The sequence below is a fragment of the Vulpes vulpes genome, chromosome 10 (assembly GCF_048418805.1).
Source record: "Vulpes vulpes isolate BD-2025 chromosome 10, VulVul3, whole genome shotgun sequence".
Taxonomy (NCBI): domain Eukaryota; kingdom Metazoa; phylum Chordata; class Mammalia; order Carnivora; family Canidae; genus Vulpes; species Vulpes vulpes.
Window position 1 is genome coordinate 36,906,066 of NC_132789.1, and position 15,757 is coordinate 36,921,822.

The window sequence follows — 15,757 nt, forward strand, 5'->3', positions numbered from 1 at the left end:
CAAGTGCCCCCCTCAGTGCTTCCATTTTTTTTTTTTTTTTTAGTTTTGACACATAGTGCATCTTGGATAAGACTACGTGTTGATTCTTTGTCCTCCGTGTCCTAATCTTTCTTTAATTTCTGTCCTATGAGGCCTATTGCTTCCATGTAATTTTGATATTGAATTGATTTATACATAGCGCACGTTAGGGGAGATCCGTTTCCCTCGTTCAAGATGTAGGGGTCTCAGAGCCTCTGCCTATATGTGCAGACAAGGTAAAAACCCATTTTAGACTATGACGGGGCCCTTTAACCGCCTGAGCCACCCAGGTGCCCCTGAGTGGCTGTTTTCTTTCTTTCTTTTTTTTTAGATTATTTATTTATTTATTTATTTATGAGGGGGGCGGGGTGGAGACCCAGGCAGAGGGAGAAGCAGGCTCCCAACAGGAACCCCAATGCAGGACTGGATCCCGGGACCGGGGTCATGCCCTGAGCCCAAGGCAGGCGCTCACCTCTGATTCCCCAGGGGCCCCAGGAGAGAAGTCGGAGGGAGAGAATTCCCAGAGACTGCCCTCATTTCTTCTGACACAGCTGTCAGGCCTCGGGGAAGAACTCGGGGAAGAGGACCCCGAAATGTTACACGTTTCCCCCATGTGGGGAAAATACTAAACCAACGAGTTGAAGCCTCTGGTTTTGGGGCTCTGGCACAGCCCCGAGCTACCCAGTGACGTCGGGCACAGGTCCACGCTGCTCACGGCACAGGTCCACGCCGCTCACGGCCCCTGGAGCCCGAGTGGGGCACGTCAGGGTCGCTCGTGGGTGCAGACCCCACTCCCCGGAGCCGGGTGAGGCGGGCAGCGACGTGGGAAGCCGGCAGTGCAGGGCAGGCTGCAGGCCTCATGGGCACCGGACCCAGTGCCGGGCATGCTCCCGCAGGCCCATCCACCCCTGCTCGGGCTCTGTTCCAGGAGCCTCAGCTCGCAGTGGCTGTGCCAGCTCAGCTCCAAAGCTGGGGTACAGGCAAAGAGATACATTATCTCAAATAACAAGGGTTTTTTCCTTAAACTTTTTTTTTTTAAAGACTTTATTTGAGAGAGAGAGAGAGAGAGAGAGAGAGAGAGAACACAAGCCCGGGGAGGGGAAGAGGGAGACAGAGAAGCAGACCCCCCACCCCCACCCCCTTGGAGCAGGGAGCCCGACCCGGGGCTGGACCCCAGGACCCCGGGATCATGACCCGAGCCGAAGGCAGACGCCTCACCGACCGAGCCACCTCCGGCGCCCCTTCTTTTCCTAAATTCTAACCCATTCTTTACCTGTGCTCCTGGCCTGTCTACATAATAGTCGGGTAAGGGGGTGCCCACACTGCCGCACAGTTGACCCAACTGGGACATTTAGACCCCAAAAGTAACTAGGCTGCAACTCCACGTAGCTCCTGCAGATGATTTCCCCGCCAGGCACCCGGCTAATGAGTCCCCCGGCATTCGCCAGCGCTCATGACTCAGAATAAAACCTCCTGCATATGCCTGGCTGAGCCGCGTGCAAGCGGCCCACCCGTGGAAGAGTCATTTGCTCTCGATCAGGGATCTCACCCATCGCCAGGAAGAGGGAATGTCCTTATTTTTTGACATGTCCAACAAAACCACTCATGGTCTGCAGTGAAGGAATGGTCATCGAAGCCTTGGGATGTGGCCGTAGAAGCCTGGAACGTTCTCTGCCGACACCGTATCTTTCCAGCCTTCCAAGAAAGATAAAAAGGAAGGAAAAAAAAATAAAAATAAAAATGATCTTCCCTATTAGCTATTCCTAGGGTTAGCTTCCATAGCTTCCCTATGGTTCCTATTTCCTGATGATGAGGAACAGGTTATGGGCTGCCTCCTCTGCACGTGACTGCGGGTGGCATCAAGGGAAGTCCCACACACCTGCAAGGTGAGGGCTGGTGACGACGGGTGATGTGAGTGATGGGAGGGGCCCAATGGCATTGGGACATCCTGGGCCATGTTTCCATTGAATTTGCCTCTGAATTCGGAACCATAGGTGGAACACAGGGGACACGGGTTTCAAAGCTGCAGATCCTTCCGGCATCGGGATCAGCCGTTACGCTGCCAGGCACAGAATCCATGCAGATGTTGGATCATGCCGAAGATCTTGTCGAGAGTGTGGACCACCTCACCCAGAACGCAGATGTGGCTTCTGATCCTGGTGGCGTATCTGTTCCAGAGGAACGTGAATTCGGGACGTCTTCCGACCAAAGCTGTGGATCCAGAGGCGTTCATGAATATCGTAAGTTGGTTTGTTTTTTTTTTTTCGTGTCTGGAGGGAAATGAAGTGGTTCGCGTGCCCACTCTTGCACCCGGGCATTACCTGCATTAGTATCACGTCCCTGCGACGCGGTGGCGATTTTCGCTCGCTGGGCGGTGATGCGCTAACCCGGGGACGGGCCAGTCTTTGTTCTCCTTGAACAGACTCAGTAAACCCAGGTGAATGACCTCATCCCTTTGCCCCGAGCGGGGCGCGATCTAACTTTTTCTTGGCTTCTTAGGTTCATTCCAGGAGCAGAGAAATCCCATCTTGGGCCACACCCAGCTCTGGCGTTTCCACTTCCTTGGTGATTTTTGTTCCTTTTCTGCTTGCTCTCATCCCGCCCTTCTTCCCGCCAGGACACCTGCTTCTAGGAGCGTCCTGTGCCATTCTAACCGGGGTTTCGTTCCGCCTCCCTGATCGGGTACCCCATAGACTGGCAACAGGGGGACCTAGAGCCTCGCGTGAGCACGACTCACAGACGATGCACTAGCCTTCTCAGTCGCCCCGACTTTCTGGCTTACTCTCAAGTTCTTGAGCTGAGTTTAGGGTCGCCCACCCTATCGTGTGACTCGCTCCCTAGGAGACATCGTGACTGAGAGCTGTTGAGGCTCGGCCCCGTCGGTACGTAGGGTCGTCCCTATTTTTGGGATCGAGGGGATCGAGGGGTATAAGCAATCTAAGGGAGGCCGCAGCCCGGCAGGCGGCGGAGCCACGACTTCAGCCCGGGCCTGCCCGAGCACGTAGCCCATAATCACAGCTCTCCCGGGGGAGGGGAGGCTGCCGGCCCGCGGATCCCACACACATTCCTCTGCCTTATTGCACAGAGGCAATCTGTTTAGCCGGTCTCCCCGAACCTCTCCCTGGGTGTGCCTCGCAGGGTGCTCTCGGGGCTTTAGAGGGGGAACTGAGTCAGGGATTTAGGAAAGTGGCTCTGAAAAAAAAAGGCTTCTCCAGCTGAAGTCTGCAAACCTATAGGACTTACTCAAGAGCGTGCGGGCGGTTCTTAATTACAGTCGTCCCCAATGCTCCCTGATGACCTACTGTGTGCCGGGGGACCCGGTGGGTGTTACCAGGGCATTATCTCTCCACGTTCCTTGCAAGAACCCCTAAAGTGCAGGTGACTACGCTGAGGAATGGGGACAGGTTTGCTAATTGTCTCAAGGTTGCCCAACTGGTTTGCGTAATAGCGTTAGAACCAGGATTAAAATTTAAGCAGGGGGACCCCGGGGGCCTTTCTGTTCCCTTAAGAGCCACAGACCCCGAGGGCGGAAAAGAGCTGTAGGGAACTCATGACCTACAGTTTCTCATAAGCTGTCCTGGGCAGGATGCCCCACTGGCTGCGTTACCACGACCTGGGCCCTCACCCCGAACCGAGCCGGGACCCTGTACGTGTACGTGTCCCCGGGGAATCCCGGCACGCACCCCCGCTCCGGCACCCGAGCTCGGGCTGACCGGTTCTGGAACATTACAGCAAATCGGACTTTCCAAAGGAGCCCATGGAAATGCAAGTGCTGGGCCCCGTCCTCAGAGTCCCCAGCTCGAGGCTGGCGTGGAAGCCAACAGGCGCCCGAGTGACACTGACCCTCCCGATCCAGGGCCCACACTTAGGGAACCGTTGTTCTAGCCCGGTCTCCACATTACATTTTTACAGTTTATTTGTTTATTCATGAGACACAGAGAGAGAGAGAGAGAGATAGAGGCAGAGACCCAGGCAGAGGGAGAGGCAGGCTCCCTGCGGGGACCCCACGTGGGACTTGATCCCGGGACTCCAGGGTCACGCCCTGGGCTGACGGCAGACACTCCACCGCGGAGCCCCCCGGGCATCCCAGTTTGCTGCTTTTGGGTCATTGAGAGCGCGGCCACACAGCCCTGAATTCAAAAGACGCTGCTTTTCCCTCAGAGTGAGATCATCCGACACCAAGGCTATCCCTGCGAGGAGTATGAAGTCGTCACGGAAGATGGGTACATCCTTTCTGTTAACCGAATTCCTCAAGGCCTGGCGCAACCTAGGGATGCAGGTATGGTTCACCCCGGGCACCCCACGTGCCCACCTGTCGGTAATGAGGATCCCCTCGTGACCTGAGTGTGTGCATGGGGGTCTGGGTTCTTGTGACAGACTGCGGCCCGTTGCTTGAGCGGAAGGCAGCTTCGCTCTCTCCTCCACCCCATCATCACCGCCCCGGTGGGCCCCAATATCCTCAATGATCTCAAAGAAACATAGGGTTTGTTTAAAAAAAAAAAAAAGACCTTCAGGTCCATTTCCATTTCTTGATGCCTTCTAGGCCTTAACCCATTCCCCAAACCCCTCTCATGTGGATAATCTGGAACATCCAGGGACGGTCTCTTGAACAGACCATGCCGATCCCTGCTAATGAAGAAGTCGAGCTCCAGCACGGCGCCCGGGCCCTCCCCGCAGACCCCGTAGCCCCAGCCAACACCCCACATACCCCATATCCCCAGCCAACACCCCGCATACCCCATATCCCCAGCCAACACCCCGCATACCCTGTAGCCCCAGCCAAATAGCCCTTTAAGTATTTGAGGCCTTGCCCAGCGCTTCACTGGAGTGTTTTAAGAATCAAGCAATAGGTGTGTATTTTTTATTTTTGATGCATTCCTTCAATTCATAGAATCCCATTTTTTCGGTATATGGGGTTTTCAGCTATTGGCAGCTTAAAAAATTCATGGTCGTCACCAGTGAGCGTGTGCTCTGTGCCTTTGGGTGCTGTGGGTCTACGTTGACCGCAGCAGCTGCGCCATGTCATGAGGACACCCGGTAGGACCCTCTGGACGCCAGCTACGATGCTGCGGGCTCTATTTGCATCCATCGCATTTAACATTCACAATAACCTGGAGAAACTGCCGCTCACAGAGCTTGGGCAACCTGTCCGGGAGCCCAGGCCGGCACTTTGCTAGAAGGTTGTGAAACCTGCAGAGACCTGCCCGCCACTCTGACCCATTTCTTAACTGGGACCGGAGCAGGTCAGGCGGATGCTGTCATTTTCGGGGCCAACAAGCTGCAGGGTTCTGTTGCATTCCAATTTGCCCGTTTGCAGCTTTTTTGAAAACCATCTTTAAAAAAAAATTATGTATCTATTCACAAGAGACACAGAGAGAGAGAGGCAGAGACCCAGGCAGAGGGAGAAGCAGAGGGAGCCCGACGTGGGACTCGATCCCGGGACCCCGAGGTCACGCCCTGGGCTGAAGGCAGACGCTCCGCCACGGAGCCATCAGGTGTCCCGAAAACCGGATTTTTTTAAATACCAACTGCCCAGCTGCCCTTGGTGTCCTACATGTGGAGCATGAGCCAACCTCAGTGCATTTGGACACACGGTTCTTGCCGTGGGGTCCTGCGCCCTGGCCTGGGCCTCGTGCGGGTGCTCTCCATCGCGCTCTTTCCCTGAGCACCCCTTTGAAAACGGCAGCACCGTGCCCCCCGGCGGGGTCTGGCCCCGTGTCCTCGTTCCTTCCCCCGAGCACCTACCACCTGCTAGGACACACACGTGCTGGCTCATTGGCTGTCTCCCCCGATCAGAAGGTCACCTCTCCGGGAGCCGGGATCTTCTCCATTTCGTGGAAGGCCGTACAGCCAGTGCCTAAAAGCGTGCAGAACACACGCAGGCGCCCATACGTGTGCGTGGGGTGAGTGAGTGAATGGGTCTTGCACAAGCACACGGGAGCCTGCAGCTGCAGAGGGAACGTTCGCTGAGCTCCAGCTGCCGGGAGGTGAGCAAGCACAGCTCCCGGGGGCACCGAGTGGCACCCCAGCTAGGGCCCCCGCAGCCCCGTTCCCAGGCAGAGCTTCTCTGCTCACATCCTGCTAACCTCCCCCAACTGGTCACCCCGGTTTCGGGGTTTGGGAGCTGGGGGGACCGTCCCTGGGTTGGGTCCGGTTGGGGAAGGACAGTCCCCTCTGGTGGCAGGTATTGCTTCTGCAGCTTGCAGGGGTCTCCCGGGGAAGCTCTCGGGGCTTGGCCTGTGCACCCCCTTAGAGAGAAGGCCGTTCTCCTGTGTCCTTGCAGCACGTCCCCGGGAGTAGGGAATTGGGTCATGAGCGCCGAGCCACGCGTGGTGCCCATCCCGTGCCCCTCTGTGTGCCTGACTTCCTGGCGCTTTCCACCTGGATGCTGGGAAGGAGGCCGGTGGTGGGGGGCGGGGGGGTACGTCCCAGGTTCCCCAGGCCCCGGGGTGGGGACACCGCAGAGGCGTAGCCGGGCCCTCGCCACATGGCGTCGTGAGCCCACTGCGGCCCGCCCCACGGTTGGCGCCCTTCGACCCGGGCGCTCTTAATGCATTCACCGGGCGGCGACGGGGGTGATTTATTGTTACCAATATTTATTCTGAGCCTCAAATTTTCTCATACTTGGAGTGTGGGGGCTCCTTCCAGCTGCCTTGTCACTCTTTTTGACATGAAGGGTCGTCGTTAAACCATTGCACCCTCGGTATAGACGCCACACACACGCACAGGTACCTTTATCCTATAATACAACCGTGCATACGTTGACCATTGTGCAACATATTATATTCATGGTTACGTGAGCGCCCTGATCGCTGGGACATGGCGCGTCCTGGGCACTGTCACCTCTGCTCCCTGCGCACTGTTTTACTTAATCCTAATGAAATTCCTGTTTTTTTCTGTTGAGGAAATCAAGACACAGACAGGTTAAGTGACCAACTAACACAGTCGATCTAGCAAGCCGCTCAATCCACAGGCAAACACAGGCGTGTTGGACCCCAGAGCTTGCACGCTCAAGGGGGGCCAGGAAGATGGAGGCCACGCCTCCCAGCTGAAGTCTCTTGCACGCAGGGCCCCGGCCAGTGGTGTTGCTGCAGCATGGCCTGCTGGGGGACGCCAGCAACTGGATCTCCAACCTGCCCAACAACAGCCTGGGCTTCATCCTGGCCGACGCCGGTTTTGACGTGTGGCTGGGGAACAGCAGGGGCAACACCTGGTCCCGGAAGCACAAGACCCTCTCCATAGACCAAGATGAGTTCTGGGCTTTCAGGTACAGCACGGTCCTGAGAGTGGAGGTGGACGCGGGGTCGAATCTGGCCTCTCGCACTCGGATGATTCTCTTCGGTCGGGTCGCCAACACCCTACCGCGATCTCCCCAATTGCTTTAGTTAGTGAGCGACTCTTTGGGGAGGACTGGGTTTCTCCAACGGAAGAAGGGGTCTGGCTAATAGGACGACAGTGGTGGTTGGGGTCAGGGCTTGAGACAAGGTGCAGGCCCACGTCCCCGTGGGTGCGGACCCAGGACTAACACCCCTCGGGTACTGACCGGACTGTGACCCCCAGAAAGAACCGCCATCAGGCAACCTTAGAGACATAGGGAAAGCCGTTCGGCCCTAGGGACTTAATGCGGCTGATCCGTATGTCACGTATGTCACGGTCGGTCTACAAAAGGGTTTTAATGACCTATTGGCATTTAACCCACTCCTTATCCACAGCCGCACAGGGAGGCCCCCGAGGCATGTCAGGCCCTTCCCTATGGGATGATCTGTTGGGCCAGGTGGGGTTCCACTGGGGCGCAGCAGGGTGCCCCCAGGGCGGCGGGTCACGTGACGCCGTCTGCAGAAAACCGCCGTGTGCAGAGAGTGCAAATGGTGCACGGGTCCAGCTACACCATGTGTCGCGTGTGAGGGCCCCGGGGGGCACAGCCGCAAGCCAGTGGGGCACACTCAGGGCCTGTTTGTAACCCCCGGGGGGGCTGCCTTCGTTGTTTCTGATTCTAATTTTTCACTTGACTTTGTCTTTTCCCCTTGTAGTTATGATGAGATGGCTAGGTTTGATCTTCCTGCAGTCATAAACTTTATTTTGCAGAAAAGCGGCCAGGAAAAGATCTATTATGTCGGCTATTCACAGGGCACCACCATGGGTAGGTTCCCGGGGGGCAGGTGCAGGGTCAGGGGTGCGGGCGGGGGCGACGGCGGGGCCTGGGGCCCGGCGCCCACCTTCCCTTGGCCCTGGCCCTGCCCGCCTCGCTGGCCCTGAGGACTGGAAGCGGGGGACACGGGAAGGGCCGGGGCGCTGGAGGCAACGGCGGTGGCAGGGGGGTTAAGTGACATGTGGCTCCTCCACCTGCAAGGTGAACCCCTGAGCGAAGCACCCGTGGACAAGGCAGGAGCAGAGCGGCCCGGTGCGCTCCACGGGCCTCAAGCCAACCCGGCGGGGGAGTCCTGGGTATGGGATTCCAGGAAGCCAGGCGGGCACATGCCCCCTGGAACTCAGGGCAGCCGATCAGTGCACTGGTTTACTTCCTTATTTTAAATATATTTTTTAATTTAAAGTCAACTAATCCCCATATAATGTATTACTGGTGCCCGAGGTAGAGGGCGGTGAGCCGAAACCCCGGTGCACCCTCCCTCCTGTCCGTGGCCCAGCTACCCCGTCCCCCCCGCTCTGTCCCCCCGCCCCCAGTGCTCTCCGACTTTCCCATTTCCTCTCGGGGTTTTCCACATCCTGAGCCGGCTCTGGTGGCGCCCCGCCTCACCACGCACTTCCAGAAAGCCGGGGTACTAAGGCCTGGGCTGCCCCGAGGTCCGGGGGCTGGTGAGACTGTCTCTTCTCTACACTCACACTGCCCAGCTTGACATCGAGACAAAGGTGCCAATGATGAGGCCAAAGGCTGCTTCGAGATGGGGAAGGGGGCAAAAGCTCCTAGGATCCCTCTGGCCGTCGGCCACGCGGCCGCTTCCCTGTAGGACTTGAACGCGCTTTGCTGGGAGAGGTTAGCTCGAGTCCTCAAAGCTGACATCTGAGGGCAGCTCTAATAGGGTCGCAGGCCAGCGGGAATATGGTCTGACGGAGCCCCAGCCCGTCCTCCCAACGGCACAGCTGCGTATGGCTGCCAACCTGATCACGTGGAGGGGAAAATGGAGACACAAATACCCCCTCTCCTCCCGCAACTGGAGGAAGTCACGTGACCCAAGTTTCCGTCTCCAGGTTCCCCTACCACTCGGGCTGCAAACGTCAGCCTAGACGGAGATGCACGGACGTAGAGCCCTTCAGAGACGGTGACCATGGCTGGGTGTCAAGCGATGGCCTTTTTTCCCCCTGGGGCTCCATGGAGATGGTCCTTGGGCGGCGGTAGCTCAGAGACTCTCACGGGCCCAGAGGCCAGCCCGATTTAGCCAGGGTCCTAGACCTGGTCTAGCACAAAGATAAGCATTGGGACCCAGTTCTGTAGACGATTTGTCTATGGGATCACATCACAGTTGGGGTTCCGGGAAAGGTGGGCATCAGGGAGACCATCCTACCAGCCCCACACCCCCTGCATCTCAGAACGTGCTTGTCGCCGACCAGCGAGGCAGCTGGGCTCTCCTCCCTTTCCTTCGCTGCAGGGTAGAGATTTGCCAAAAACACCTCACGAGAGTTTGGTACTTCGATGAGGTGAGAGCCATGACAGTCCCCTGAGGAGTGTCCAGGGCACAGTTGCTTCTCCATGTGCATCTACGTAGAGTCTGCACCGTTGGCCCCAATAGCTCGACCCCGTAATGCAAGCAGAACCTACTAGCTGGAGGGTACGTGCCAGGCACTGTAGGGAGCGCTGAGGTGTTGGGGCTTACACGTTCCTAGGACACCTAAATCAGGAGCACGTGTCGTTACTGAAATAACTTGGTAAAAGTAAAATCAGCGTCTTACGGGTTCTAGGCTATGCGATATCCACACTGACCTATCTCTCCTCTCGTAGGCTTTATTGCTTTCTCCATCATGCCAGAACTGGCTCAGAAAGTCAAAATGTATTTTGCGTTAGCGCCCATAGCCACTGTTAAATATGCGAAAAGCCCTGGCACCAAGTTTTTGCTGCTCCCGGATATGATGATCAAGGTATGTGACTCCTCGGATAATTCCTTGTCTGCGTAGATGAGTCCTCCAACCCTATTTGCTAAGACATAGAGTGGCTCAACTTAATGATTTTTGGGCTTAGAGTAGCTCAACTTAATGATTTTTGGGCTTAGAGTAGCTCAACTTAATGATTTTGGGGCTTTATGATGGTGCAAAAACGATACACGTCCAGTAGAAACCATACTTGAAATTTTGAATGTTGATCTTCTCCTGGGCTAGAGATATTGGGGCCAGACCTCTCCCGTGATGCTGGGCAGCCTCCGCAGTCCCCGGTTTCGACTTCATGATGTTTCCAACTCATGACGGGTTTACAGGGGATGGAACTCCGTCGTAAACTGAAGAATGTTAGACTGAATTGGATTCACGTCTTCCTGGCCATGATGTCATGACTACTCTTCTGCGTCATGTTTTTGCAGGGACTGTTTGGTAAGAAAGAATTTCTGTACCAGACCAGATTCTTCAGACAGTTTGCTATTTACCTGTGTGGCCAGATGATTATCGATCAGATCTGTAGCAACGTCTTGCTACTTATGGGAGGATTTAACACCAACAACATGAACATGGTAAGTGGGAGCCTAGTAAATGCTTCGTTTTCCAAAGCCAAGCGAGGAGTGACCTGTCTCACGTACTGAGGGTGGGCGAGTGCCGTGAATACAGACCCAGTTCTAGAGCCTTCATCTTAATTATTCTAGCAAACTTTTTTTTTTTCTAAGATTTTATTTATTCATGAGAGGCCCAGAGAGAGAGGCAGGGATGCAGGCAGAGGGAGACACAGGCTCCTGGTGGGGAGCCCAACATGGGGACTCCATCCCGGGAACCTGAAGTCACACCCTGAGCTGAAGGCAGACGCTCAACCTCTGTCCCTAGTAAAGTTTGCCTAAAGAGAATCTCTTCTTGGATGACAACAGAAACCCCCAGGAGCACATTCAGTGGCATCTCTTATCCATGCACACGTGTGTAGTACGGTTTGGTGAATCCTTGCTATCACTTTTTTTTAAATAATAATTTATTTTTTATTGGTGTTCAATTTGCCAACATACAGAATAACACCCAGTGCTCATCCCACCAAGTGCCCCCCTCAGTGCCCGCCAACCAGTCACTCCCACCTCCCGCCCTCCTCCCCTTCCACCACCCCTAGTTCGTTTCCCAGAGTTAGGAGTCACTTAATGATGTTTCCATTTCTTAGTGTAACACCCCAGAGGTGTCAGCGCACGTCTTGTGAGCTCTCGGGCCCCCACAAACCACTCGTGTTTTGTTACAGAGCCGAGCAAATGTGTACGTCGCTCACACTCTTGCTGGAACGTCTGTGCAAAATATCCTACACTGGAGCCAGGTAGGAATGCCCACCTTGTAGTCTCTCCGAGGGTCTTTGTGCATTTTGTCTGGAGCAAAGGATGTCCTTTCGACAGCCCCAGTGTTACTTCACAATTATTCCAAGATGGAACACGATCTCGTCAATGCTGTCTCGACCGTGAATTCGATCTAGAACATGGAACCTTCTCAGGAGATGGGGGGAAGGGCTGGCCCCAGGAATCCTTGGGGGACCTTGAGTGAGTGACTTCAGATGGTCCAGGGAGATCTCTGTCTGCCTCGAGCCACCTCACGCGTGGGGCAGGAGAGTGCATTTTCACTCTTTTCGCGGTTCCTCCAGCAAAGGCAGGATCTAACTCACGGGAGCCCTTTGGCTGCAGGCCCCAGGGGCGAGGGTCCCATCGTCAGTCCCAGGACCATCTCTGGGGCCAGTGGGGCAGATCCCGGACCCCGCGGAATCCACTCAGGGGCAGTGGGTGTTGATGATGCCCTCGCACACGCGGGAGCGCTGCCCCTGATCCTGCTCACTGTAGGCGACACGGGGGAGTGACTGATTTGCTGTGGAAATAGGACAGGTAAAGACGGAGCTCGAGCACGGTTGACCTTAGATGCTCGCCTGCTACAACCACAGCTTTGTTGAAAAAAGCCGGGAAGGCCCCCAGTTCAAGCAGAGAGGTTTAACAACACTGAACTTAAAAGTCACGAACACCGGTCCTGTTTCTCTGGGGACTCAGAGCCCGGAGTTCCCCCAAGGCCGAATGAGTGCGCGTACGTGTGTAAGGAGTGGGGACAGGACGGAGACCTATGTTCAAAAGTGTGAAGAGTTCTGACTTGGGTTGGGTTTCCTCCCAGCGTCAGCCCCTGGCCCAGCTCAGGGGCCGCTCCTCGCAGCCCGCGGGGGTCGGCGGGGCCCCCAGGACCTGGTGGCCGGGGCTTCTCCGGACCTTCTTGTGCCCCAGGGGCCCGCCTCTTGCCTTAGCTTCTTGAGGTTTGTCCTAACACCGAGCGGAAGAGAGGCTCAGCTTCTGCCCTCCGCTTCCGCTCACGACCCCCCCTACCCGGCGTGCATTCTAAGGTCCCATCGATGTACTTTCCTTTCAGGCAGTGAATTCTGGGGAGCTCCGGGCATTTGACTGGGGGAGTGAAACCAAAAATCTGGAGAAAGGCAATCAGGTAAGAAAGTCAACGCATTGTTCTGAGGTGAATGAGGGGGACATTGTAGTGACAGGTTTTTGTAGCGGAGGAAATAAAATACGAGTTCGGGCTTGATTGCATTTGAAACTAGAGAAGTTCGCAGCTCGGCCAAGAGGCTTCCTGCTTTCAGGATGGAGTAGGACGATGCTCCCGATGGGGGAGGTGGGTTCTAGGGAGCAAGACCCGGCGGCGAAGGGAAGAGCGTGCCCTGTGTGGTGGCTGGAGGGATCCAGGGGGGACGGCAGGGGTGAGGCACTACCGCTGTGGGGTCATGGACAGGCTGCTACCATTCCGCTGTCCCCCAGGTCTTTATCCTTAAAAATCATTGGGTTACGGGCGCCTGGGTGGCTCAGTCAGTTGGGTGTCCAACTCTTGATCTTAGCTCAGGTCTTGATCGCAGGGTCATGAGTTCAAGCCCCACATTGGGCTCCATGCTGGATGTGGAGCTTATTTTAAATAATAATAGTAATAATAATAATAATTTACTCAAAATCACTTAATTTATTTCATCCAAATATTTATTTACTCAAATTATTTAAACATTATTATTATTATTGGACCAGACGATCCTTAAAAGTTCTGCTAATCACACTTTTAATGCATCTGTAATTTGCGAGTGAAAAATATGAAAAGTCATTACATCATCTAAGAAAATGCCCAGTCAATGCTCTGGAATCAAATGAACAGCTGCGGGGACTCAGAAACAGGCATCGTACTCCTCTGAGCAGAAGGTCCCGACTGGAGGTCGTTGTTAGCTCGTGTGAGGCTGCAAACAGGTGCCCACCACACGGCCCTAAAGCCGGAGGGAGCCTGGTGTGGCCAGGGGCCAGCTCCTGAGAATGTGGCTGCAGGACATCCCCTCCCCATGGCAGCCTAGGCCGCAAAGCCCAGAACATGGGCAGACGGGCCCAGATCAGCTGGATCCTCTGCCGCCTGCATCACCCAGGTCCCCACGGGCAGCACCCAGACCAGGAGGCTTGGCGTGGGTGTCCACTCCCTGGCATCAGGTCCTTGTTGGCTGGTCCCTAAAACGTGTCTTTGGAGGAAGCGATGCACCCCCAGAAGGGTCTTAAACCACCAGTGTCCGTGTGTCAGCTGCTGGAGCAAGCAGCTCAGGCTATGTAGACCCCGGGGAAGGACGGGGGGCAGCCGTCGGGCCCAGCTGAGCCGGGTCTCCCTCAGGCCGCCGGGCCGCCGGCTCTAATGGGAGCTCCTCACCGCGTCCCCTTGGGCGCGGCCCCGGCCACACAGCCCCAGAGCTCAGGCACGTCTGGGCCGCTGGGCGCACGATCAGCACGAAGGCCTGTGAGTCGGGCCGGGCAGCTGGCAGGGGAGCGGAGGGCGGGCGGTGGGAAGTGCAAGGACCCCCAGGCCTCCCCGGGTCCCGTGGGCTCCCCAGGCCCTCACAGGCCCCCCAGACCCACCTGGACCCCCCTGGGGCCTGCTCAGCCCCCTCCAGGCCCCTGGGCTCCCCATGTCTCCTCCATGTACCCCCATGACCCCTAGGCCCTCCCAGGCCCCCCCAGGCCACCCTCATGTTCCCCCAGGCTCTCCAAGACCCCCCAGGCCTCTCCAGTCCTCTCCCAGGCCCTCCCAGACCCCTCAGGCACCCCCTTGTTCCCCCCCAGGCCCCGCAGGCTCTTCCAGACCCCTCCAGGCCACCCCCAGGCCACCCATCGACACCCCCAGACCTCCCCAGGCTACCCCAGGCCCTCCCAGACCCCTCAGGCTTCCCCATGTCCCCTCCAGGGCCCCCAGGGCCCCCAGACCCCTCCAGGCCACCCCCAGTCCACCCACAGACCCCGGAGACCTCCCCAGGCCCTCCTCCCAGGCCCTCCTAGACCCCTCAGATGCCCCCATGTCCCCCCCGGCCCCCCAGGGCCCCTGGGCGCCCCGTGTCCCTCCCCCAGGCCTCTCCCAGGCCCTCCAAAGCCCCCCAGGTGTGGACCTCCCCTCCCCTGAAACCACTGGGTTCCGGGGTGCTTGACGCAGGGTTTGGAGCGGGGGCTGCCCGGGGGCCTTCCGTTCTCCTGCAGAGTCTGTGTGGAGACCCCGTGGCCCCCTCGGGGCTCCAGCCTCTGGCCTGTGTCCCAAGAACCTCTGTCCCTCGGGCCTCGTGAAGTTCGTGAAGTGTCCCTCTCGGGGTCCGCGTTTGTTCATGGGGGACGATGGGAAATTCATTCAAGATGGAGGGGACCCCCGACCGCGAGCTTTGTCCCTCACTTCCTCATGGCTAGGGTCCCCCCATTGCAGGCAAGGCACCCGGAGTGAGCGGGACCCGCACGGAGGGGCTGAGCACACCGGGGGCCACCCCCCTCCTGCGTGCCCGGGACCCTTCCCCGTTGCCCAGGGTGTATTTTTACTGTTTACTTGAAATATTAGTCGTTGGGCTTGGAACCCCGAGGGTGACCATTAGAAACGCCAGTTACAACCATCCCTTTCTTCCAGCCGACGCCCGTGAGGTACAAAGTCAGGGACATGACGGTCCCCACTGCCATGTGGACGGGGGGCCAGGACTGGCTTTCCAACCCAGAGGATGTGAAGGCCCTGCTCTCCGAGGTGACCAATCTCATCTACCATAAGAACATTCCTGAATGGGCACATGTGGATTTCATCTGGGGCTTGGACGCACCCCGGCGTCTATACAGCGAGATCATACACCTGATGAGGCGGGACGACGCCAGCCTGTCCCCGGGCACGTGCGCGGCCAGCCGCGAGGCGTCGGAGGCTGGCGAGTCCTAGGAGGCTGCAGGGCGGGGGCCGCAGGCGGGACTCGCAGGGCCCCCAGACCTGGGGGAAGCGGGGCCAGGCGCGGGCGGAGGACTTCCTGCCCTTGGCTCTAAAACCGGCATTTGCAATTTTTTCAGCTAATTAAAATACTCATTGGATGAACTTCATGGGTCCTTGCATAAGGCCTGTCGGGAAGGGCGGGTCTCCCCTGGCAGGAGGAGGTAGCCAAGGCGCCCCACGGCCTCCGGGTGCACCTGCAGCCTGCCAGGTTTCTCCAGGCTTCTCCAGGTTTCTCCCCCACAAGCCAGAATTTTGAAACGGTCAAGTGAATAAGTGATTGGGACAGAGACGGAGGGCCTGAGTCTGGATTGCTGGAACCATGGCAGAATACGCT

The 15,757-nt window shown here is 57.1% G+C and overlaps 1 protein-coding gene across 1 annotated transcript; it reads left to right on the top strand.

Moving 5' to 3' along the window:
• The first annotated feature begins 1,990 nt into the window (after positions 1–1,990).
• On the top strand, positions 1,991–15,522 carry LIPM (lipase family member M). Its single transcript, XM_026014800.2, has 9 exons — positions 1,991–2,258; positions 4,180–4,297; positions 7,087–7,285; positions 8,049–8,158; positions 9,974–10,110; positions 10,545–10,691; positions 11,390–11,461; positions 12,541–12,612; positions 15,082–15,522. The coding sequence occupies exons 1-9, from the start codon at positions 2,112–2,114 to the stop codon at positions 15,373–15,375; spliced, it is 1,296 nt and encodes a 431-aa protein (XP_025870585.2). The 5' UTR covers positions 1,991–2,111; the 3' UTR covers positions 15,376–15,522.
• The last annotated feature ends 235 nt before the right edge of the window (positions 15,523–15,757 follow it).